Below are 23,417 nucleotides of genomic sequence, written 5' to 3' on the forward strand. Positions count from 1 at the left end.
CGCGGAATGCATACTGTCAATTGCGGTACCTTCTTTTGCGCCGGCGGAGGGCAAAGCGAAACAGATGTTTTAAGAGCGTTAGCAGTTACTCCTCACGTTTCGAGATTTCCTAGTGTCTACTACCAACCTGAGATCAATCACAGCGCCATCTGCGGCAGCCCCTAGAAGAAAGCATGTCCCCCTTTGAGACTTGTAGCGGCACCTACAATAGCATAGTAGAAACAACCACCTGCCCCGCATCCCAATGATGAAGTCAGGGTCTAACATCGTGGATAAAGGTCGAACTATATGACGACGAAATTGTTATGGAAGCAGAAAGTTCGTCTAACCAATCAAGAGAAGAATCTAATGAAGGTGCCAATGAAGACGTTAAGCAATGATCTGTGTGAAAGTTGGTTGCAATATGTGCAAGTGAAATGTTTGTGTGTTTATCATATGGGCAAATAAAGGTACAAATTCGCATTTCCATTGGTGTAGTTCCCTTTAATCTCATTCATATCGGTTCTAGTAAACGAAACAGCTACCGCTCGTTAGTTCAACGTCTTCCAGACGGTGGCGGCCTTTTTTTGACTGCTTTTAGTTCGTCGGACTTAGGGTAATCAGCATGAAATATTGTAAATGTGCTGAGGGCTCAGCCAGAATGTCCTCTGCACTGACATGAGAAGGAAATAAAAAGCAGGCTATGCGCACCACTATTGTCAACAGTGTCGGAGCTCAGAGGAAACGCGATTGATAACAGGGTAAAAGGCAGGAAACTGTTCTCAATCGGTTCTCAGGCGACTGAGAGATGGAGACGGACCAGGGGAATTAACGTGGGCAGGAGTGCCCAGCTCAAGGAAATGGGCACCTAGAGCGCAGAGGCGACGGCATGGAGAGGGTGTCTGCCAGCGTCAGTGCTCGCATCAGCAGCCTCCGCGAGGCAGGAAGCCAAGCGCCCACAAGGACTCCGAGTGTCCCCGGTCCCCGTCACAGTTCGCACCCGGAGACGCGCTGGTGGTCTTCGCCTCGGGGCACAGCCGTGTTCGCAAGCACGGTGTTCCTGTTAGGCGTGCTCATCGCAGTCGGCGTGGTGGCGGTGGCCCACCGGCCGACGCGGGAGCCCCACGTCGCCGGTGAACTCCGGGAGAGACTCCGGCTGGCCCAGTGCCGAGCCACCTGCCTCGGGGAGGTGAGTGACCTTGGAAGGAGTGGACGCCTACAGCTAGCATTTATTCCGTAGCTGATTTGTTCAAAGAGCGCGGCGGTTCATAGCTCGCTTAACCAGTGGCTTAAAGTCCCACAGCTGCGCACGGGGTTGTGAGAGAGGCCGTAGTTGAGAGCTCCGGATTAATTCGACTGCCTGGTGATCCTTAACCTACACTCACTTCGCATGGCACACAGCAGCGTGCGACTCTGCATCTCTGCTCTAATGAAATGTTTGTGCCACGGCCGTATCAGCCACTAAGCCGCCGCGACGGCTGTTTCAAAGGTATTCGCTCTGATACTGACTGCGCAGTTGTGCAACGTGCCTGGCCGTCAATTCCTTCAACAATTCATGTGTGGTATAAAGATGCAACGCAGTTTTGACAGCTAGAGCCTGGAGCAAATATAAGTAACATTTTCTTTCTTTTAAAGGGAAAAACGTAAATATGAAGTTCTGGCGAGCGAAGGTGTCAAGCTTGGTTCACATGCGAGCGACTGAGCGCCGCGTCGCAGCGGAAACTTTCAACTCGTTGAAACCTCGTCGCTCTGCCCGCTCGAGCCGCTGCGACGGCTCAAAACAGGTTTTTACGCCGCGGCGGCAGGAATCGTTAGCGTTTCCGCTAGCATGTGAAAGAGGCTTCAGTCTTTGTAACAGTAAATTACCTTCGTTGCGTAATTTTCCTTCGCCGCAAAAAAAAAAAATATATATATCATACGCAGTTTTCGTGATGTCAGTCGTTTTCCGATTTCTTCGTACGAATGCGCGCCAGATACTGATTGTCCTTGGCGAAGTCGCGGCTTTGAACATTCCAGGGTTGACGCCCGCTCCCTTTGCGGGCCGTCGGCCGCACAAACTAAGGCATCCGTGGGCACACTCGGAGCAGTCGACTGCACTGGCGGTTTCTAACGCTTCGCTCACAGCTGTGAGTAAATGAAATATTTTTCCTATGGCGCTCTTACATTCGCCGCTATTTTGGCGCCTGTAAACTTATAATGTGAACCATACATAACGCCACCAGTCCAAAACGTGAATAATTCTTGTGTTCTCAAGAAATGGGCACAAATTCTGATAGGTCAGGTAAAATGTTTAGGGGAATCCCCCAAGATGGAGTAGATTTCTAATAAGGGAGTAATTACTTCCTCACCATAAGCTTGCCATCCGGTTAGCTTAATTGGTAGAGCGACTGCACCGGTGTAGCGGTGGTCCCGGGTTCGAACCCCAGACCAGGACGAATTTTCAGGGCAAGCTGTATAACTTTCCTTTGTAGCCGTATAGCTGAGCCGCTGCGCTCGGGTGGATGTAATTGAGTAATTACTCCCTTATTACAAATCTACTCCACCTTGGGGGTTTTCCCTAAACATTTGACGAACACAGTTCCCACTTCAAGTTATTGATCAATTCGCTCTTGCCCTACCACAAGCTTGCCGCCCCGGTTAGCTCAACTGGTAGATCGACTGCTCCGCTGTAGCGGTGGTCCCAGGTTCGAACCCCGGACCAGGACGAATTTTTTTTAAACTAAGAAGTTTCTGAGGAAGCTGTATAGCTTTCCTCTGTAGCCGTATGGCTGCGCTCGATTGGATGTCAATGAGCAATTACTCCCTTATTACAAATTCTGATCGGTGACCGTCATCAATGTCGGTTTACTTTAACATGGCTTACTGTAGTCTAGTTTAATCTGCCCCTGTAGCTTAGTGGCTTTGTGATTCGACTGCCGTAAGCTCAAGTATGCGTGACTGATTCTCGACCGTGGCAGCCTTATTTTGATGGAGACAAAGTGCGAAAACGCCCGTGTGCTGTGCACGTGAGTGTAAAGCAAGCCCAGGGGGTTTGCTTCAAAGCACTATTGTGGCGCTCCTGTAGCACTCATGGAAGTCCTACGCATCGGAGGGAGCAGGACGAAAAATCTTACCTTCCGGAGATTTGGGACGCTCAGCGCGCATCACGAGCAAAACAGTGTGGCCCAGAAGCAGACCCCCCGGGCTCAGAACTTCTGACAAAGGCTGTACATATCGCGACTTCTGCTATCATAGCTTTGTTCTTGCCTGGATTGTCTGTCTTTCCGTGTGTCAAGTTTACTATCTGTGATTGCGTAATATGTTTATTTGCCTTTTTTGACGCATTATATAGAGTGTCTCTTGCTTATATGCGTGGATTTAATGGAGACATACGTGCATTACATATCTTGTTGCGCGGTTGTGTGTATACATACAGTGACTTTGTTTCCATTGACACTATTTTGTCCTTTATCAATTTGTATCTTCGCACTTGTAATACTCCATTTTATCTTCGCACTACCAATGCATATTTTGCAGAACTCCTCGTTTATACATGTGCTCTTAGTTGCCACTGAAATTTCGGTGCAATTAATCGCAATACATGACCGGTGACAGCTGCTGCTGCGCACTACACTGGAACGAAGGACAGCGTAGTTGAGATTTTTTTCCTGGTCGTTGCATATGTACAAAATGTAAAGGTTCTTAAACGACAAAGATTCTTAAACGACAAATATTTGACCTCTATACTTGCTAATTTCATGGCCATTATGTTTTTCATATGAGCGGCATGCACTGGTTTGCTGGTTTCGAACTGATATAGTTCTAGAGTTCGTTTGATATTTTCTTTGCTTATTAAGTACGCAAAAGCATGGAAGCATAGGTATCAGTTATGTCTGCCATGGTTTTTACTACATACGAATGCATTCTTTTATTTTAAAAAAATACACATTTCACTTGTCTAGACAGTACGTAGCGTTATCTAATACACAATGGCAATGTCAGAATGGCAATGCAATTATTCTTGCGTTTGATCCCTCGACGAATTCTATCAGGAGGCCGCGCTGCAACATGAGACTACCCCCAGAACAACATTTCTGGCTACGCCACTGTAATATAGCTATTACTAATGGTCAGCTCAAACCTCTAATTCCAACCAGGTGTCGATCTGTAATAGTTAAAAAGCTTTCAAAATTTAGTTTAGAACTAGAATGCCTTGCTAGCATGATTCGCTTTTTATTTAGCTTCGGTCACCGTTTGTATTGCATGCCACAGAAAGCACGCCTTTATCCAGAAGACTTTTAACGATTAGTCACAAACTGCCCTGAAATCCCGGTATACTTTAATTCGGTTTAATGCACTGTCTTTTCACTAGATTCTATTGCATTGTTATCAGCCGCTGCACCGACTGATTGATAGCAGTGATAACGACGGAGTGGCGGCGACTCATTGAACAACACAACAAAGAAAGCAGTATAATTATAATGGAATAGTTACGTTATGGTGGCCGCAAAGTTTCTCGCCCTTTTCGGAAGAGATGTAAGAATGCATTTCGATTGAACCATTTCACTACAACATTCTTGCTATTTCCTAATCTCTGAACTAACACTACCAGGTGTAGTTTGACGGAGCCCACATCGCGTGGAACTAATCAGACCAGAAGTTATTGAGCGTGTAGCTTTAAAGAAAGACTACTCTAGTTATACGCATTACATCACAGCATGGAAGTAGCTAGTTATACACGATAATGTTCACTACTCTGAGCCTGCACGACTACAGCGTGCGCCCAGCAACACTGCATAGATTTGCGGCCTTAAGGTTGCTACACTGCTCTCAAGTCTTATTGTTTGTGACGTTTGTACTTTCAGCTTGGCCTGAAAACCGGGTCCCAAGAGATTGAGTGCCAGGGAAACAAAGAGTGTTACATGGTGAGTCTACTGGATGAGGGCCTAGGTCACGTAGAGTTCACAATATTTATCTAGCAGAGGGAGGCAATTTGAAAAAGAGCGATTTTGCACAACGCAACAGTTTTGGATGCAAAGCAGAAGTCTGCGCTGTAAAAACCAATGGTGGTGTACTGCATCAAATTGCAATCTCTTGAACATGTAGGCAATTTCAAGCCGAACGCACTTTGTTGTTAGCCCTAGCTTGGCCATATTTAGAGCCCAGCCTGAGGCGTGATAGTGCCTTTTGAATCTCAGTTTTTATCTTCATTATGAGCGCAAGTCATACTTGCTTCGGGAAATCCATGTCATATCATCCAAAAAGGACTTTCTGCTTCTCGTGGCTGCAGAAAGCATGGTTGCTAGATCTAACGTATATTCTTGATGAAATAGGAGTTCTCTCTTCGGCGAAATATTTTATTTTTATTATAAAGGTCACCTTGCATGGAGGTTTCAACTCCTTCAATGCGTGTGGGAACATGCATAAACCACAAGAAGATCTCACCTCGCGGTTGCGTACATTTAGGAATTTATTGTTAGCTCCTTGAACAACAACACTACACGGAGCCGTTCCCATGTGCTCTGCCTCGGGATATGCACCTTCAGACTGGCGGTCCTTCTTTGAGCGCATGGATGGGTTCCGTATACTCACCAGGTGTTCGATCGACGTGCGTGCGGCATTGATGCAAACCCAAAAGAAACACTGCTAATAACTAAGCAGTGCCTGCTTGCCCAAAACACAACACTTCCAGAACCCTTAGAATACTCTACAATGACTCAAAAGACAGCAGAAAGGAGGCGCGCAGTGTGCCGAGCGCATGTTGTTGTCGTCCGTGTTCGTTGTCGGCTAAGCACATGCAGCGTACACGTCGGCGACATGGTAGCCGACAAGGAGCGTTCGTCAGGACAGCGTCGGTTCCTCTCACCACTTTCATTGTCCCCGCAGTGCTGGGAAGTGTGCGGCCTCTTCTACGACAACTTCACCATCTGGGGACCCATGTGCACCGCCGCAGACATCTGCGTAAGTCAATCCGCCCTGCAGGGTTTTTTTTGTTTGTTTTTTGCGGGAGACCGTCGTGTACAATATGAGAGGGAACGGAGTAAGAGCATTCAGTTATTGATATCATCATTGTTAGGCGCGACAGGCATGGCTCTTTTTTTTGTTTTGTAACTTGTTCTCCAATTAGAGTGTAGCATAAAAAGTCATTTTCTACTTTGGTGAAGAAATAGCTAAAAAATTCGCACTTGTGTGCGAAATTGTTCTTCTCTTTCATATTACACACGGGAGTGCAAATGATAAGGGTATGGGTGCCAATATGAGTCAGTGGAGCAGTCCAGTCTGCTCTGTGCTAGCACAAATGGAGAAAAATGAAGCGTACATGAGAAACTGTTCCGTGAACATGCTGCTCCATTACGTTTACATTTGGCAACGCGTAAATAGCACCAGAAGGCCATAGAGCCCTTCGCTGACTTCAGCCTGCGCTTCTACATATGCGGGGTGTTATTTTTTCCTTTTTTAAAGTTCCAAAAACTTTTTAAATGGGGTTTTTGAGGTAAATGGAAGCACTTTCCGGTATAGTAATAGTAGTGTTGGCAGAAGTCAATAAACTGGCGATTAATGTTAACTAATAAACTGATTAGGCCTAACTAAGCTTAGGCCTAAGGCGTAGAGCGTTGAAATTGTTTGCGTGCCTCTTTAAGCATCATCGCTCACTTGGTTGTTTTGTCATCTGTAAGCTTCCTTTTTGGCCATTGAACGTTCTGTGCACCTATAACACGTGAGGAAGGAACAGAAAAGACCAAGTCAAGGCAGCCCGCAGTGCGGATGTTCGACTAAAGGCTAAAACTTCCACTGAAGGATGAACTGGTGGGCGAGTTGGTCTGACGAACACATCAGCGCTGTGTTCGTCCCTTTCTCCCCTCTGGCCCTGTGCCGTAGCGCTGCTTCACTATATTCCACTGAAGGAGCTGTTAGCCGAGGGCCCGTGTTCTTGTCTCTATTGTCTACGTATTTTTTTCTTGTTGTTCGCCTGTTCTTCTGAGCGCAGCGGCTCCTTTAAGAGTGTGCTCAACTAATGAATGCGTCCCAACACCCATTGTGCAGTTTTCCGGCTGTCAGGTGGCCTGCTCCTTCAAGCGCACAAATGGAACCGGTACGTATACTGCCACGCAGTCGCACAAAACTAGAGGGGGCCATTTGTACTTAGTGCCGATATTATGAGCCGAACACAAGGCAGGGCTCTACGTACCGGACCTAGCTGACTGCGTTTTTTCTCTGGGATGTTTTGTAAAGATGCTACAGCTCTCAAGTAGTGGCTTCAAAAGCCAGAATGAATGTATTCTCGCTAAGGAGTCAGTCTCTCAATTTTAATGTGGCTTCATCCGCTGTTTTAATGATGTTCGCAATACGTTTTCATTGACTGGGTGATTGATTACCTGATATTTATTTTCGTTTCAATAGCAGGCATGGATGAAATTAGCTTTCAAATATTTTCGTTTTCCTTCTTCGTGTTGTGACTCTTTCATGTCAGGAATTCATAATGCTTCTGGCATAGTGAACAAGTGATAAGTGAAGTGAGATCTTAAACCGAACTCTACTTGATCCGCACAGAAGTAAATTATTGCCTTGGCTACCATCGCCTTGAAAGAGTGGTACAGAAGCCGGGCATTTGGCTGCGGAAATCAAGAAAAAAAATACGACCACAGAGGCGCGCTTCATTCAAACAGCCTCCTCACATCCCAGCAAGTCCACGTGCCGAACGGACCCCGAAGAACGCGGGCTTCCTCCTCGCAGGCATCGCAGCTGCCAAAGGGCCCGCAGAGGAGGAACTGGCCGGCGTGTTCGCAGAGCCGCCGCGGCTGGAAGCGGTCGACGGAGACCAGGCGGTGCGCGTGACGTGGCACCGGCCTCTGGGTCTCGGGGGCGTCCCGACCGAAACGGCGCTGGTGTACCTGCTGCTGCTGAGGGGAGTGGTACACCGGGACCGCTGGGAAGAGGCCGCCCAGGTACGCATGCCAGCCGAGCGGTCGGAGATCTGGCGACGTGGAAGCATGTGCCTCGTGTTAGGTTTGTGCAGTTAACAGAATAACAGAAAAAGTAAAAGAATAAATAAAGAGCATATAGAGGGTGAGACTGGACGAAGACAAACGGGCAGCGGTATGCTGTGCCTCCTCTCAAATTTGCATGGTCGTGCACTCAGACTTTCGCTGTCTTATACGTTTTCGGTTATAAGGTTTGATGCAGCAGCAACTAGGGTGGCGTGTAGTCACCGCCATATCCGCCCCAGGAGCCGTAACTTTGTAACGCTTCGTTTCCCCTTTCTACCACTGCTCGCGGCTTCCCGATGGCGCAGGATGTCGCGGACGACTCCAACGACAGACGACCTAAAGAAAAGGGAAAAGGAAACGAGCCGCTACAAAACACAACCCCAGATTGGCGCTTTTCATCCCCATCTGTTTATTTCACTCATTCCCGCCGGCTGTCCCTTACAGCGGCCATCTTTTTACCATTGATCGCGGCCACTGAACGTGGCCGCATTCTTTCAGTTGTTTGCCGGGACATGTTCAAGATGTTTGGCCAGTGTGCGAAGATCAACAAAGCTGAAACCTGATGTAATCCTTTCTCTCTTGATGGTGGATATTTCTGATAACTACTCACGTAATATAAGTAGCAAGGTTTATGCTTAGGTTTGAGTATTTGAAATTACGATGGCATAAATTATATTGCTTTGTCAAAAAGAGCATATGTGCATAAGATCCCTCTAGAGGCTAAGTAAGACGCTAGCGTGACGAACCCGTCAAAGTTTACGCTGCGTCCGTGCACACGTCGTCAATAGCTCTTGACAGTCACTAATTCCTTGAAAAAAAGGAAGACCGCCAAACAACTGCAAAACTCACTGGAGAGGCTGTGATGACGTCACAAGGTCACGTGACCTATTTCTCAGGTGGACAGTAAACATCCCAATCAATGGGCACAGACCGCTAGCGCACCTAATTCTGATTTCTCCTAACTATGCATATCAACCGTCATTGTTTTATGCATGCTCGCCGCAGAAAAACGGCATTACGTCATTCCTAAAGGAGGTGCGCAAATATGCCTGCAAGCTTCACCCCCCCCCCCCCCCCCCCATTTCGAGGAACCTGCTACGCCTCTCTGTTATGTTTTTTTTTGACAGCCCCAACCATCGCACCTCGCTCTTCACAGACGCAGTACCACAACGCGACCCTCAGCCGCAGCCAGCTGAAGCAGGCGTCCGAGCTGGAGATCGTGGCTCTGGCGCCCCGTGGACCCTGCGCGCGCACCCGGCTCATGCTGGAGCTGGACGCCGTACGGCCAGACCAGGACACCCTGCTGTCGGACGCCGCGGAAAGGGTGGAGACCTGCGCCGCGCCCAGCTTGCTAGGACTGCGCCACTCGGCGGGGCGAAAGGTCGAAGCGCAGGTCTCCTGGGATTGCGGCCACCACTCGTCCCACTCCAAAAGAGTCAAGTTCGAGGTGTGCTCTCATTACAGTTGCTTTGTAGAGCACTTTTAACGTACACCGATATTTGTGTGGAAGGGTTTCCGCGAGGTGAGTGTCAGAGCAGGTGGCAAAAATTAGCGAACACCTAGATAATGGCCAGCCTGTGCTGCGACAGCGCAAGGATATAGCCTCGATGCGTTGTCGCATCACTTTCGGTTTGTTGGCAATACTTCCGGTCGTGCACGTAATCGGGGATGGGGGAGGGGAGGACCCCCCTGTTGTCGTGCAGTGCTCAGCTAGCTGTAAGTACCCCCCCTCCCCGGCAGTTATATAGAAGAAATTATCTTCAGTCCCTCCCGAAAAAAATTCCTCTATACGTGCCTACTTCCGCTAGTCACTTACTGTTTGCTGACGTTATGCTCGCTCATTCATACCCAGTCATGAAATTGCATGCTTTATGTTATGACCGCTTGTCAAGTGTCGTTGATGACGTCGTCATAGGTGTCGTAAAGTGTGACCCGACACGGCGACACTGCCAAATGGCCCAACCAGCTCCTTATGCTCCCGCATAAAACCGCCTCCCGTCATTACCCACTCGACAAGCGCAATAATATCCAGACAGCCCGGAGAGTGTGGGCTTTCGAGGTGTACCCAAGCCTGGGAAATCTTGGCAGATGCTTTAAATGTGGCCTACTGCCTCCACGTACCACATGGCGCTAAGCATTGAAAAACCAACTCTGGATTAAATCTTCCGTAAAACCCATTCATTTCCCAAGGCCGTCAGAAAAAATTACGGGATGATCAGACATTTGATATATAGCAATTGTGCGAAAGCGGTTGGATTTAACCTCGATTATTAGTTCGTTGCTTTCACTTCCCTGACTACTTGTACTAAGCCATGGCCATGGACCAAGGCCGAGGCTTTAGACACGCGGCATAATTTTTCTGGAGGGTGACAGTGAGCGGAGGTGGGGGAGAGTCGCGGTGGGTCAGCGGCCAGCACCGTGGCTAGAGGAGGTGGGGTGTCTGGAGGGTGCTCCTTCGGGACGGCAGCTGCCTTTCCCAAAGCGTGCTTGAATTCTATTCACAGTTAGTTGCTTTTTTAATCCGCTGATGCTTCGGTATCTATAGTCGGATACAACTTGAGAAGGCAGCGGGTTTTCCCCGTCAGAAGACCCCCCTCCCAGCCAATGGCGTCGGACAATTATCATGGCCCTGCTAGGGCGACAATGCAGGGAGCGGTGCCACAATGGAGAAAGGGGCCTATACTCAACTGTGGAGGGAGGGGGGCTATCTCCTTTTATCCTTCGGGACAGCAGCTGCCTTTCCCAAAGCGTGCTTGAATTCTATTCACATTTGCTTTTTTAATCCGCTGATGCTTCGGTATCTATAGTCGGATACAACTTGAGAAGGCAGCGGGTTTTCCCCGTCAGAAGACCCCCCTCCCAGCCAATGGCGTCGGACAATTATCATGGCCCTGCTAGGGCGACAATGCAGGGAGCGGTGCCACAATGGAGAGAGGGGCCTATACTCAACTGTGGAGGGAGGGGGGCTATCTCCTTTTATCCTTCGGGACAGCAGCTGCCTTTCCCAAAGCGTGCTTGAATTCTATTCACATTTGCTTTTTTAATCCGCTGATGCTTCGGTATCTATAGTCGGATACAACTTGAGAAGGCAGCGGGTTTTCCCCGTCAGAAGACCCCCCTCCCAGCCAATGGCGTCGGACAATTATCATGGCCCTGCTAGGGCGACAATGCAGGGAGCGGTGCCACAATGGAGAGAGGGGCCTATACTCAACTGTGGAGGGAGGGGGGCTATCTCCTTTTATCCTTCGGGACAGCAGCTGCCTTTCCCAAAGTGTGCTTGAATTCTATTCACCTTTGCTTTTTTAATCCGCTGATGCTTCGGTATCTATAGTCGGATACAACTTGAGAAGGCAGCGGGTTTTCCCCGTCAGAAGACCCCCCTCCCAGCCAATGGCGTCGGACAATTATCATGGCCCTGCTAGGGCGACAATGCAGGGAGCGGTGCCACAATGGAGAGAGGGGCCTATACTCAACTGTGGAGGGAGGGGGGCTATCTCCTTTTATCCTTCGGGACAGCAGCTGCCTTTCCCAAAGCGTGCTTGAATTCTATTCACATTTGCTTTTTTAATCCGCTGATGCTTCGGTATCTATAGTCGGATACAACTTGAGAAGGCAGCGGGTTTTCCCCGTCAGAAGACCCCCCTCCCAGCCAATGGCGTCGGACAATTATCATGGCCCTGATAGGGCGACAATGCAGGGAGCGGTGCCACAATGGAGAGAGGGGCCTATACTCAACTGTGGAGGGAGGGGGGCTATCTCCTTTTATCCTTCGGGACAGCAGCTGCCTTTCCCAAAGCGTGCTTGAATTCTATTCACATTTGCTTTTTTAATCCGCTGATGCATCGGTATCTATAGTCGGATACAACTTAAGAAGGCAGCGGGTTTCCCCCGTCAAAAGACCCCCCTCCCAGCCAATGGCGTCGGACAATTATCATGGCCCTGCTAGGGCGACAATGCAGGGAGCGGTGCCACAATGGAGAGAGGGGCCTATACTCAACTGTGGAGGGAGGGGGGCTATCTCCTTTTATCCTTCGGGACAGCAGCTGCCTTTCCCAAAGCGTGCTTGAATTCTATTCACATTTGCTTTTTTAATCCGCTGATGCTTCGGTATCTATAGTCGGATACAACTTGAGAAGGCAGCGGGTTTTCCCCGTCAAAAGACCCCCCTCCCAGCCAATGGCGTTGGACAATTATCATGGCCCTGCTAGGGCTACAATGCAGGGAGCGGTGCCACAATGGAGAGAGGGGCCTATACTCAACTGTGGAGGGAGGGGGGCTATCTCCTTTTATCCTTCGGGACAGCAGCTGCCTTTCCCAAAGCGTGCTTGAATTCTATTCACATTAGCTTTTTTAATCCGCTGATGCTTCGGTATCTATAGTCGGATACAACTGAAGAAGGCAGCGGGTTTCCCCCGTCAAAAGACCCCCCTCCCAGCCAATGGCGTCGGACAATTATCATGGCCCTGCTAGGGCGACAATGCAGGGAGCGGTGCCACAATGGAGAGAGGGGCCTATACTCAACTGTGGAGGGAGGGGGGCTATCTCCTTTTATCCTTCGGGACAGCAGCTGCCTTTCCCAAAGCGTTCTTGAATTCTATTCACATTTGCTTTTTTAATCCGCTGATGCTTCGGTATCTATAGTCGGATACAACTTAAGAAGGCAGCGGGTTTCCCCCGTCAAAAGACCCCCCTCCCAGCCAATGGCGTCGGACAATTATCATGGCCCTGCTAGGGCGACAATGCAGGGAGCGGTGCCACAATGGAGAGAGGGGCCTATACTCAACTGTGGAGGGAGGGGGGCTATCTCCTTTTATCCTTCGGGACAGCAGCTGCCTTTCCCAAAGCGTGCTTGAATTCTATTCACATTTGCTTTTTTAATCCGCTGATGCTTCGGTATCTATAGTCGGATACAACTTGAGAAGGCAGCGGGTTTTCCCCGTCAAAAGACCCCCCTCCCAGCCAATGGCGTTGGACAATTATCATGGCCCTGCTAGGGCTACAATGCAGGGAGCGGTGCCACAATGGAGAGAGGGGCCTATACTCAACTGTGGAGGGAGGGGGGCTATCTCCTTTTATCCTTCGGGACAGCAGCTGCCTTTCCCAAAGCGTGCTTGAATTCTATTCACATTAGCTTTTTTAATCCGCTGATGCTTCGGTATCTATAGTCGGATACAACTGAAGAAGGCAGCGGGTTTCCCCCGTCAAAAGACCCCCCTCCCAGCCAATGGCGTCGGACAATTATCATGGCCCTGCTAGGGCGACAATGCAGGGAGCGGTGCCACAATGGAGAGAGGGGCCTATACTCAACTGTGGAGGGAGGGGGGCTATCTCCTTTTATCCTTCGGGACAGCAGCTGCCTTTCCCAAAGCGTTCTTGAATTCTATTCACATTTGCTTTTTTAATCCGCTGATGCTTCGGTATCTATAGTCGGATACAACTTAAGAAGGCAGCGGGTTTCCCCCGTCAAAAGACCCCCCTCCCAGCCAATGGCGTCGGACAATTATCATGGCCCTGCTAGGGCGACAATGCAGGGAGCGGTGCCACAATGGAGAGAGGGGCCTATACTCAACTGTGGAGGGAGGGGGGCTATCTCCTTTTATCCTTCGGGACAGCAGCTGCCTTTCCCAAAGCGTGCTTGAATTCTATTCACATTTGCTTTTTTAATCCGCTGATGCTTCGGTATCTATAGTCGGATACAACTTGAGAAGGCAGCGGGTTTTCCCCGTCAAAAGACCCCCCTCCCAGCCAATGGCGTTGGACAATTATCATGGCCCTGCTAGGGCTACAATGCAGGGAGCGGTGCCACAATGGAGAGAGGGGCCTATACTCAACTGTGGAGGGAGGGGGGCTATCTCCTTTTATCCTTCGGGACAGCAGCTGCCTTTCCCAAAGCGTGCTTGAATTCTATTCACATTAGCTTTTTTAATCCGCTGATGCTTCGGTATCTATAGTCGGATACAACTGAAGAAGGCAGCGGGTTTCCCCCGTCAAAAGACCCCCCTCCCAGCCAATGGCGTCGGACAATTATCATGGTCCTGCTAGGGCGACAATGCAGGGAGCGGTGCCACAATGGAGAGAGGGGCCTATACTCAACTCTGGAGGGAGGGGGGCTATCTCCTTTTATCCTTCGGGACAGCAGCTGCCTTTCCCAAAGCGTGCTTGAATTCTATTCACATTTGCTTTTTTAATCCGCTGATGCTTCGGTATCTATAGTCGGATACAACTTAAGAAGGCAGCGGGTTTCCCCCGTCAAAAGACCCCCCTCCCAGCCAATGGCGTCGGACAATTATCATGGCCCTGCTAGGGCGACAATGCAGGGAGCGGTGCCACAATGGAGAGAGGGGCCTATACTCAACTGTGGAGGGAGGGGGGCTATCTCCTTTTATCCTTCGGGACAGCAGCTGCCTTTCCCAAAGCGTGCTTGAATTCTATTCACATTTGCTTTTTTAATCTGCTGATGCTTCGGTATCTATAGTCGGATACAACTTAAGAAGGCAGCGGGTTTCCCCCGTCAAAAGACCCCCCTCCCAGCCAATGGCGTCGGACAATTATCATGGCCCTGCTAGGGCGACAATGCAGGGAGCGGTGCCACAATGGAGAGAGGGGCCTATACTCAACTGTGGAGGGAGGGGGGCTATCTCCTTTTATCCTTCGGGACAGCAGCTGCCTTTCCCAAAGCGTGCTTGAATTCTATTCACATTTGCTTTTTTAATCTGCTGATGCTTCGGTATCTATAGTCGGATACAACTTAAGAAGGCAGCGGGTTTCCCCCGTCAAAAGACCCCCCTCCCAGCCAATGGCGTCGGACAATTATCATGGCCCTGCTAGGGCGACAATGCAGGGAGCGGTGCCACAATGGAGAGAGGGGCCTATACTCAACTGTGGAGGGAGGGGGGCTATCTCCTTTTATCTACCACTCCCTGCATTGTCACGCTAGCAGGGTCACGAAAATCGGCTGACGCCATTGGCTGGAGGGGGGTTCTTTGACGGGGAAAAGCCGCTGCCTTCTTAAGTTTTATCCGACTATAGTCCGGTACGACCTTGTGGAGGGTGGAGGAGGGAGGAGGTTTGGTTGTGTCTGGCGCTTCTGGAGTTTAGAGTTGGCTGTATGGCTGATGGATGACGCTCCTGCAAGGTGGTGGTGTGTGGGAGTAGGGTGGGGCGGGGGATCAGGGTGGCGTTGGGTGTGGTGCCAAAGGAGGTGCAGTGAGGGGAGGTGGTTGGTGCTTCCGGAAGGTAGCAATCATTTTACAAGTCAGGCTTTGCAGCGAGTGGAAGCGTAGGCTACAAATATCAACATGTTCGAGCTGGGTGTCATGGCACTCTGTAGTTTCCTCGCTGTTACATGTGAAAACATCCCCATTGCATTACGGGGTGCTCACTAGGGGCAGAAGACAGATAGGGCTATTGCTTTCGAGGGAGGAACTCAAATATCCGGAGGGGTGGATTGAGGAAGAAAGAGAATATCTAAAGTCCCATGAAGAATGTCTCAAGACGAAAGGAAAGATGAACGCGGCCACCATAGATATGAGTCAATACTATGGACCGGTGTAATGGCTCCGGGACTATTTCGAACGCCATACTTGGCTTAAAATCCGACGTAGGACAAATACTAGAAATTAGCGCAAGAACTGTGTTCAAATTAGTTTTAGAGGCTGATGGAAAGGCAACAAGAGAAGCTAGACAGAGGAATAATGGGTGTTCGTCCTTTGGACTCATAGCACATAGCAAAATATAGGATACGCGAACGGCAACCAAAGCCGTTCATGCCGGCCAGTGGTTCTGCATTCGCGGTGATTAAAGTGTCACTTTGGTTCTCTAATGTGGACTATTGAAATCAGGTGATTACTGGTACACATCTTACTGATACGACAAATTCACCAACCACGAACCCTGGGGAATTTCGTCCTCTCTAGTACACAGAACATGGCACATTCTCTACCCTCTTTTCACAGCCACGGGCATCACGGGTAGGGCTGTCAACCAGACACGTGATCACCTGACAGTTCTGCTCACAGCCGCATTTAAGTGTGCGTTGCCGGGTCTTGGCGCTCTCCCAGGTCACGTGGAAGGTCCTGGACAACGCGGTGGATGTGACGGGGCGCCTGTACACCTCCCGGCAGTCAGCCACGCTCCCTCTCCGGCCGGACACCTCCTACTCCATCTTCGTCCGCCGCCTGTCAACGTGGACGGGAGAACCCGAAGCGGAGACCCAGGCCCTGCTCCTCGACACGCTCCTCGTTGCCGAGCCCGAAGGCAGCCTTCAGAAGGCCCCTCCGCGTGAGTTGCACCTACATGCTCCGTCATTAATGCTCGCGCTCGCACATGAAGTGACTACTGCTAAACGTCGGCTTCCGTCGCGAGCAGAAAATGGATTGGTTTAGTATGATTTAGTATTATCATTCTGAGCAAAATATCCACCGGCCTTAATGTACTACATTAATCTAGAAGTACCCCTGTAGCAAGCGATGTGTCGGTCGCTATAACTTACTGTAACAGGAAGAAGCCTCAACATTTCGTTATTTAAGCCGTCGTAATTCATATTCTTCTGTGACTGTTGCGTTTCCTTGCATCAGTCTATCGACCACCCACTCTTTGACTACTTTTGCCAATTTTCCAAATGTTCACCAGACAAATGCATATTGCATAGCAGCGTTTTTTGCGACGTCAATACGGATCTATGTCCTTTATATTGTAGGTGACGCCATCTGTGTGCATTCCCAAGTTTCCATTTTACCATGTCCAGCGGAGAAACAAGCTATATTCATTTTCGAGATATCACACGAGTAGATTAGGACAAACGTTGCAAATACTTCGATACACATGCTGCCTCATCTGGCAAAGGTTTGCTTCATTCGGGCGATGACAATCAGTACACCAAACACCAGCGTCGCGTCCGATTGTTTTAGTGATAGAGTTTTTGGCTTCTTCCAGCTATAGCCGAAGGATATATAGACGAGTCTTTAAACGTAACTGAACGTAAAGAAACTGTTAATGTGCGCCTGGCACCTAGTCTTTAACATGAAGAAGCCAGCTGACGTCTTTTGGTGCACACTCAAGACAAAAAGTAGTTTAAATTCATTTGTATTCCCAGGAGTCTCCCAAGAGATTTGCACCAAGAGTCAAATTTTCGAGGTCATCGTGTCTTACGTGACGTCCTAGCCGCTGAGTTTGCGCTTGTGGAGAGCTCGTGGTTGTGCTGCTGTCACATGCTTTTGCTGTTGGACTTTGGAGCACACACCATCATAACCATCGGATTTTCTGCATCAGCAAATAGCAGTTGCACTTGGCAAGCCTTGCCTGTACTCTAAGAACATAATTGTTACCGCTAGGAACCTATCGCAAGGGTGGACTGTCTTAGTGAAAGGCTTAGCTCTCCGGCGTTACGGGCGAACTAATGCACTTTCACTTCTTCAATTTTTCAGCGTGGATCTGCGTGAGCGTCGAAATCGTCGTCGGCAGCGCAGCCGCCCTGTTCGCCGTCTTCATCGTCTGCGCTGTAGCCCTGGTCCTGGTCGTGCGTCGACAAACAGCGATCTCCAATGGACACGAGAGCACCGGAAAGTCTGCACCTGCACACGACGGTGAGTTCGAGCAAATAAATTTTAGTGGCGAGGAACAGATTACATGAGACGCCCTGCCAAAAATCGAGAGACCATGAGGGACAAAAGTCTGATCATAGCGTTGAATAGTTGGCACGCGGTCTTTCCAGTAATGTGTACTATGCTTATAGGCTTTCAGAGGGATGCCAAGGTACTTGAGAGGATTACTTGTCCATTGCATACCAGCATATTCAGCAGGTGTCTATCCCCACAATCAAAAGCAGACACCGCAACTCTTAGAATGATTAATCTGAGCTCCTGACATTGAATCAGTCCTCTGTTGAGCGAATAACCTCATCGATCGATGCTTGGCTTAGCGCAGAAAAACTCGATGTCATCTGCACATGCTAATACTCATTATACGGAAACCTCTGAAGGCTCTACTCTTTATAACACTTATACAAAGTTGCTCCAGGTATAGTGCGAACAGGAGCGGAGACAGTGGGAAACCCTATTTCACAGAGGATTGAATCCAGACTGGTTGTGAGAGACAGCCATCTACAAATAAGCGTGTGGAACTATGCCACGAATAGTTGTTTCACTCGTATTGTTGGTTGTTGGTTCACGGTGTGTATGACAGTAAAGTGTGTTGGAGGTGTGTACCGATGTTATAATAATAAAAAATGCAACTAGATATATATATATCCTAATTAGGCTTCAAACAAGAAGAAAAAAACACTATCGTGTCTACGCTTAAGGGGAAGCCTAAGCGTCTTTCTAATATTTGGCGTAACTCTGCACCAAAGCGAACTGAAGAGATCACTGTCTCCTCCACAGCTTGCCCCGAGAGATGCAGCCGACGTGGGTCCCAGCTGTGCAATGGCGCCAAGGCCCTGCTCGGAGGCGGCGACGGCCAGCCCAGCGGCCCCTCGAGTCCCGTGGGCGAGTCCCAGGAGGATCTGCTGGCCGAACACCGTGAAACCGGGGGCCGCCGCTTCGTCTACGACGCCCGGATGGTCTGATGGCCGCGGGCTATGCCTCCAAAAAGCCCGACTCAGTGGCAGCGTTCAGCCAACACCGGTGACTTTTGAAGACGCCAGACACTGCACTGAAGCCGCAAGCTGCTTCTCTCTGCGTCACTGCATTCGGAATGACGATCATCTGGGGCGAAAACTTTGTACAAACACATAAGCGAGTGTTCAGAGGTGGTTCGCGCTTTTTGTAAGTGTGCGCACTCAAAACTACAGGCGCAGGGGCCCTTCTTTCCATCTGCACTTCGTTTGCACAATTTCAAATGGCACCCACCAGATATGCTCCACATCATCAATGTATTTCATATTGTGTTGCACGTTTTCTTGCCTAAAAATACCAGCGTTTCATCATGCAGGCGGAACACTGGTAGCTACTACTAGCTATCACTAGCACAAGCTGCGAAATTGGCGATTTCTAGAGGGAATTCTGTATGTGCGATACAAGATGGTAACTGCTCGCTATCTCCTCACCCTGACTACGTTCAAGTGCACCGCAAATTACCCTAGGTTTCACGTGAAAATCTTTTGACCAAGACGAACATTTTCATTGAAATTTGGCCCACCCTGTTGTTCATTTACTGACGAACACCAATGAAGCTGTGAACTGTGCTGAAAGCACAGTTCAAAGCTTCTGGAAGAGCTGGAAGAACTGGTGTCCTCATATATGAACGACTGTTTGGCCGAGTTCCCGCGTCCTTATGACAGCCGCAGTGACGAACCGAGGCGCAACGGTCTTCTTAACTGCAGGAGTGCAAATCCCAGTATCCGTGGCGTAACCTGTGGGTTACTTACTTCACCCGAAATACCGCCACGATTTGAAAAGTGGGTGCGGAGTCTATGCACCGAAATTCACAATCCCTAGGTGAAGCAAGACAACAGTCTCTGCCAGGCGCACGGTTTCCCCGTCTTTTCAAAGATGTCTGTCGTTTAGAATCGTCCAGCGGGCTGCGCGAGCGTCAGTGGCGTCGGAAGACAAGTGTAGTTACCGTTGGAAACGTGTTTCATCTTTGTTCCTCATTATACGTGTCGCCCTTAATGCGGTAGCACCAGAAGCCCCATGGCGCCGGAATGCCTCGTCGAGGTCATAAAATTCGCCCATTGGCTGGAGGGAAGTGACGTAACCCGACGGAAGCATCTGCATTGGCTTGGGGAAATTGATGACCTTGACGCGTCACCATACCGGAAGTGATGTTGTTTCCTGTGAAGGCATCAACAGCTAAAAATACTATCGCATTGCCGACGGATAATGTAATTAAGTGTCCCTGTGAAATTTTGTTATCGTTTTCCTTATTTATTTCTGCTTTCGTGTTGCCGGTTTGTGCCTTCTCCTCGTAATACGTAAATAAAGAAACTGCTTCTAGTCGTCGCCTCCAGTTCAGTATCTATTGCCACTTGAGATCATCCTCCGCACGGTGTGCCCGGAAAACAAGCTCAGCCTTTCTGGCCAGCAAAACAAGCTCAGCCTTTTCTGACACAGAAAAAAAATACAGATCAAAGCTCCTAAATCTGTGTCCTAAATTCAAAAGGAAGCGAAATTTAGGCGAAGGCCGACTAGACATGTTCTGCCAGAAAACACCTGCCCTGCCATGCTTAAGAGTGCTAGCAATCTTAAGCTGGAAAGTCTGAGATGGGCATCCACATGCCAAAGTCACCATTAGTAAGGGTCCTCTATCAATATGCCGCTGCTATTTCAGTTCTTTACACATGAAATGCTTTTATCTCCCGTTCTCGGCAAACTTAGGCGAACAGCGTCCGTGTACCGAGCCGAACTAGAGAGAGAATAGGAAACAGTATCTCCGAAACATTTAATCCGAACTCATGCTCTCTTTCGAAGGCTCTGCCATCACGGCAACGGTCAGATTGCCGGCTACAGCTACCTCCGATAGCAGTTCCTCAAAGGAGAAGCTTATTGACAAAGCAGAATTACAAGTTTTCAATGGTCTAAAGTGTATCGTATTTGAAATCTAAGGTTTGACGAAATCTCGTCTGGTCGGGTGAATACATGTTAATATTGCCACGCGCCCAACGCGCCGCGCAGCACCGACCAAGAAGAGGCACCGACCAAAAAGGTGTAGTCAATATGAAAGACGTTTCGGCTTCCACACGACTGCTTTTGCATAACTTCGCGCAGTCGTGCTTTTGCACGACTGCTTTTGCATTATCAAAAAGGATGCTTTGGCTGCTTTCACAAACCATTTGAACAGCATGGAAGATTCCATTCAGTTCACGGTCGAGGAGGAGATTTCTGGACGTCTTCCTTTTCTGGATGTTATTATTGAGCGATGCAATGACCGAATGTCATTAAAGGTGCACAGAAAAAACACGCACACAGGCCGGTATCTGCATTTTAACTCGGTCTACCCTACTTGCCACAAGCGCTCCGTCGTTTCTACCCTCATCCGACGCGCGGAAAGAATATGCTCGGAGCCTCCGGATAAAGCCTCTGACCTGTGCCAAGTACGCCACGAGCTCAACGAATGTGGCTACCCAAACCCCTTTGTGGATGCTGTTATAAGCCAAATAGCCAGGCCATCTCTGCCCGCTCGCATTCCTTGCCGTGCACGAGCTGCCATCCCTTACGTGCCAGGCGTGAGTGAGTCATTGGCTCGCACTTTTCGCACATATGATGTGCATATAGCCCACGTTCCTGCGTGCAAGCTTTGTCATGAGGTGGTGGCCGTAACAGACAAGATGAAGAAGGAAAGATTTCCCGACGTAAGTTATAAAATCCGCTGGTCAGACTGCGATTATTCCTACATAGGGAAAAGCGAAAACTTCGAGAGACGGCTGAAAGATCACAAGAATGACGTCAGAAACAAGAAGGTGGCTTCCAACGCACTTGCTGACCATGCCGAAAGCGCGAAGCACAGTATCGCTTGCGAAGAGGCCGCAGTTATCGGCCGTGACAAAAACTGGACGTCACGCCAATATCTGGAGTTCTTGTTTATACAGACAACAGATCACACGCTGAATCGTAACATCGGTAATCTGCCGCCCGCGTACGATAAATGCCTGCGCCGATTAGTGCAGCGTACTTAAGTTCTATGTTGGAAATTTTTTTCCTTCAGTGAACAAGGCTTCCGTGTGGAAGCCGAAACGTCTGTCATATTGACTATACCTTTTTGGTCGGTGCCTCTTTATTTTTAACATGTATTCACCCGACCAGACAAGATTTCGTCAAACCTTGGATTTCATCATGGTACGACGGTCGTATGGCCAGAATTTCATCACTCAAGTGCGCCAGTACGTCTCCCTAATCGCCAGGATTTCTGCGTTCAAGGCTCATCTGCAGTTTAACCTTGTGTGCAAAGCCAGGAACCTTACTCCGAGATCCCTCTGCTTGCTTCGACCGGTCAATACTTCCTTCGGTCATAGTGTTGTGTCCAGAGCAGAACGGCAGTTGCTTCAAGCCAGAATCCTGGATTTCAAGGACTCAATCAGGTACCTGCACAATCAAGCCTTTTTTGCCCGTCGCCGCCTTGAACATCAGTCCCCGAACGAGTTCGCCAGCATCCAGCTGCACGCCAACTTCGTTGCGAGTCTACAGTCCCGCCAGCGTGAGTGCACGCACCAAGAGAAGCTAACCAGACTGCTGCTGAGCCATAAAAGTAGCGCGACCAACAGACCTACTTCCGCCGTCCACAATCTGTCTTCGTATAGGCCTACCCGAGCAGAGCTCGCCGTGCTGGAGCTCGGTTTGAACTTCAACACGATAGCGGCACCTGACACAAGAAAAATCATTTGTGCTGTTGAACAGGCTGTAGGTCTTGTGGAAAGCAGTCGCCGAGAGGAGGCTCGCACCCGTGCGATCAGCATACTCGTCAAGCTGCCACGTCGGCTTCCGACCCCGCTCCTTCCTGAGGAGCGTGATGTAGTCAAGAGCCTTCGGAGCAACGCGGATGTTGTAATCCTCCCTGCTTACAAAGGCCACGCCACTGTCATCCTTAACAACTGCGACTACGTAGAAAAAGTGACGACGCTTCTGAAGGATGAAGGCACGTACGTGCGGCTCAAGCGGGACCCCACACTTAAGGTAGAACGCGAGCTACAAAGGCTTTTGGCTGACGTCTTTCCGTTTGTTCCACCTCAGCACAAGTCCTTGTACTTCAGACTCCTTTGTCACAATGGGTCTGCACCTGCATTATATGGTCTCCCATAGATCCACAAGCTGAACGTTCCAATTCGGCCAATAGTGGATTTTACCCGCTCTCCCTTGTACTGGCTTTCTGGCTACTTGCACAAGGTTTTTTCGCCACTCGTCGGCAAAGGTCCGACTTCCGTACGGAAGTCTTTCGATTTTATTGAAAAGGTACGTGAGGTCACGATCGACAGCGACGAGGTCATGGTATCGTTTGACGTCACATCACTGTTTACTAGTGTTCCCGTGCATCTGGCTGTGGATATGTGCCGATCGCTTCTTCAGAATGACGACGGACTGAGTGCCAGAACACCTATCGAGCTACCGGACCTTTTGAGGCTGCTGCAGTTCTGCCTCGAAAACACATACTTTGTCTTTCGGGGTACTGTCTACAAACAAGTTCACGGCACTGCCATGGGAGCGTCAATCTCAGTCACAACAGCAAACCTTACAATGGAAGCATTGGAAGCCCGAGCTCTGGCTTCGTTCCAGCCACAGCCGAAGGTCTTTTTTCGTTACGTTGACGACTGGTTTTGCACAACAAAAAAAGATGCCCTGGCTGCTTTCACGAATCATTTGAACAGCATGGAAGGTTCCATTCAGTTCACGGTCGAGGAGGAGATATCTGGACGTCTTTCTTTTCTGGATGTTATGATTGAGCGATGCAATGACCGAATGTCGTTCAAGTTGCACAGAAAAGACACGCACAGAGGCCGCTATCTTCATTTTAACTCGGTTCACCCTACTTGCCACAAGCGCT

The 23,417-nt window shown here is 49.4% G+C and overlaps 2 protein-coding genes across 2 annotated transcripts; both read left to right on the top strand.

Moving 5' to 3' along the window:
* The first annotated feature begins 868 nt into the window (after nucleotides 1-868).
* Nucleotides 869-18,510, top strand: LOC149344510 (uncharacterized). Its single transcript, XM_089547253.1, has 9 exons — nucleotides 869-1,168; nucleotides 4,824-4,883; nucleotides 5,845-5,919; nucleotides 7,003-7,051; nucleotides 7,693-7,904; nucleotides 9,103-9,393; nucleotides 16,007-16,226; nucleotides 17,372-17,530; nucleotides 18,326-18,510. Exons 1-9 carry the CDS (start codon nucleotides 869-871, stop codon nucleotides 18,508-18,510), a joined length of 1,551 nt encoding a protein of 516 aa, XP_089403379.1.
* Nucleotides 18,511-21,715: 3,205 nt separating this feature from the next.
* On the top strand, nucleotides 21,716-22,678 carry LOC149344511 (uncharacterized). Its single transcript, XM_089547254.1, has one exon. It carries the CDS (start codon nucleotides 21,716-21,718, stop codon nucleotides 22,676-22,678), a length of 963 nt encoding a protein of 320 aa, XP_089403380.1.
* Nucleotides 22,679-23,417: the final 739 nt, after the last annotated feature.

The sequence above is a fragment of the Amblyomma mixtum genome, chromosome 5 (genome assembly GCF_055824585.1).
Source record: "Amblyomma mixtum isolate Tamu chromosome 5, ASM5582458v1, whole genome shotgun sequence".
Classification (NCBI taxonomy): Eukaryota; Metazoa; Arthropoda; class Arachnida; order Ixodida; family Ixodidae; genus Amblyomma; species Amblyomma mixtum.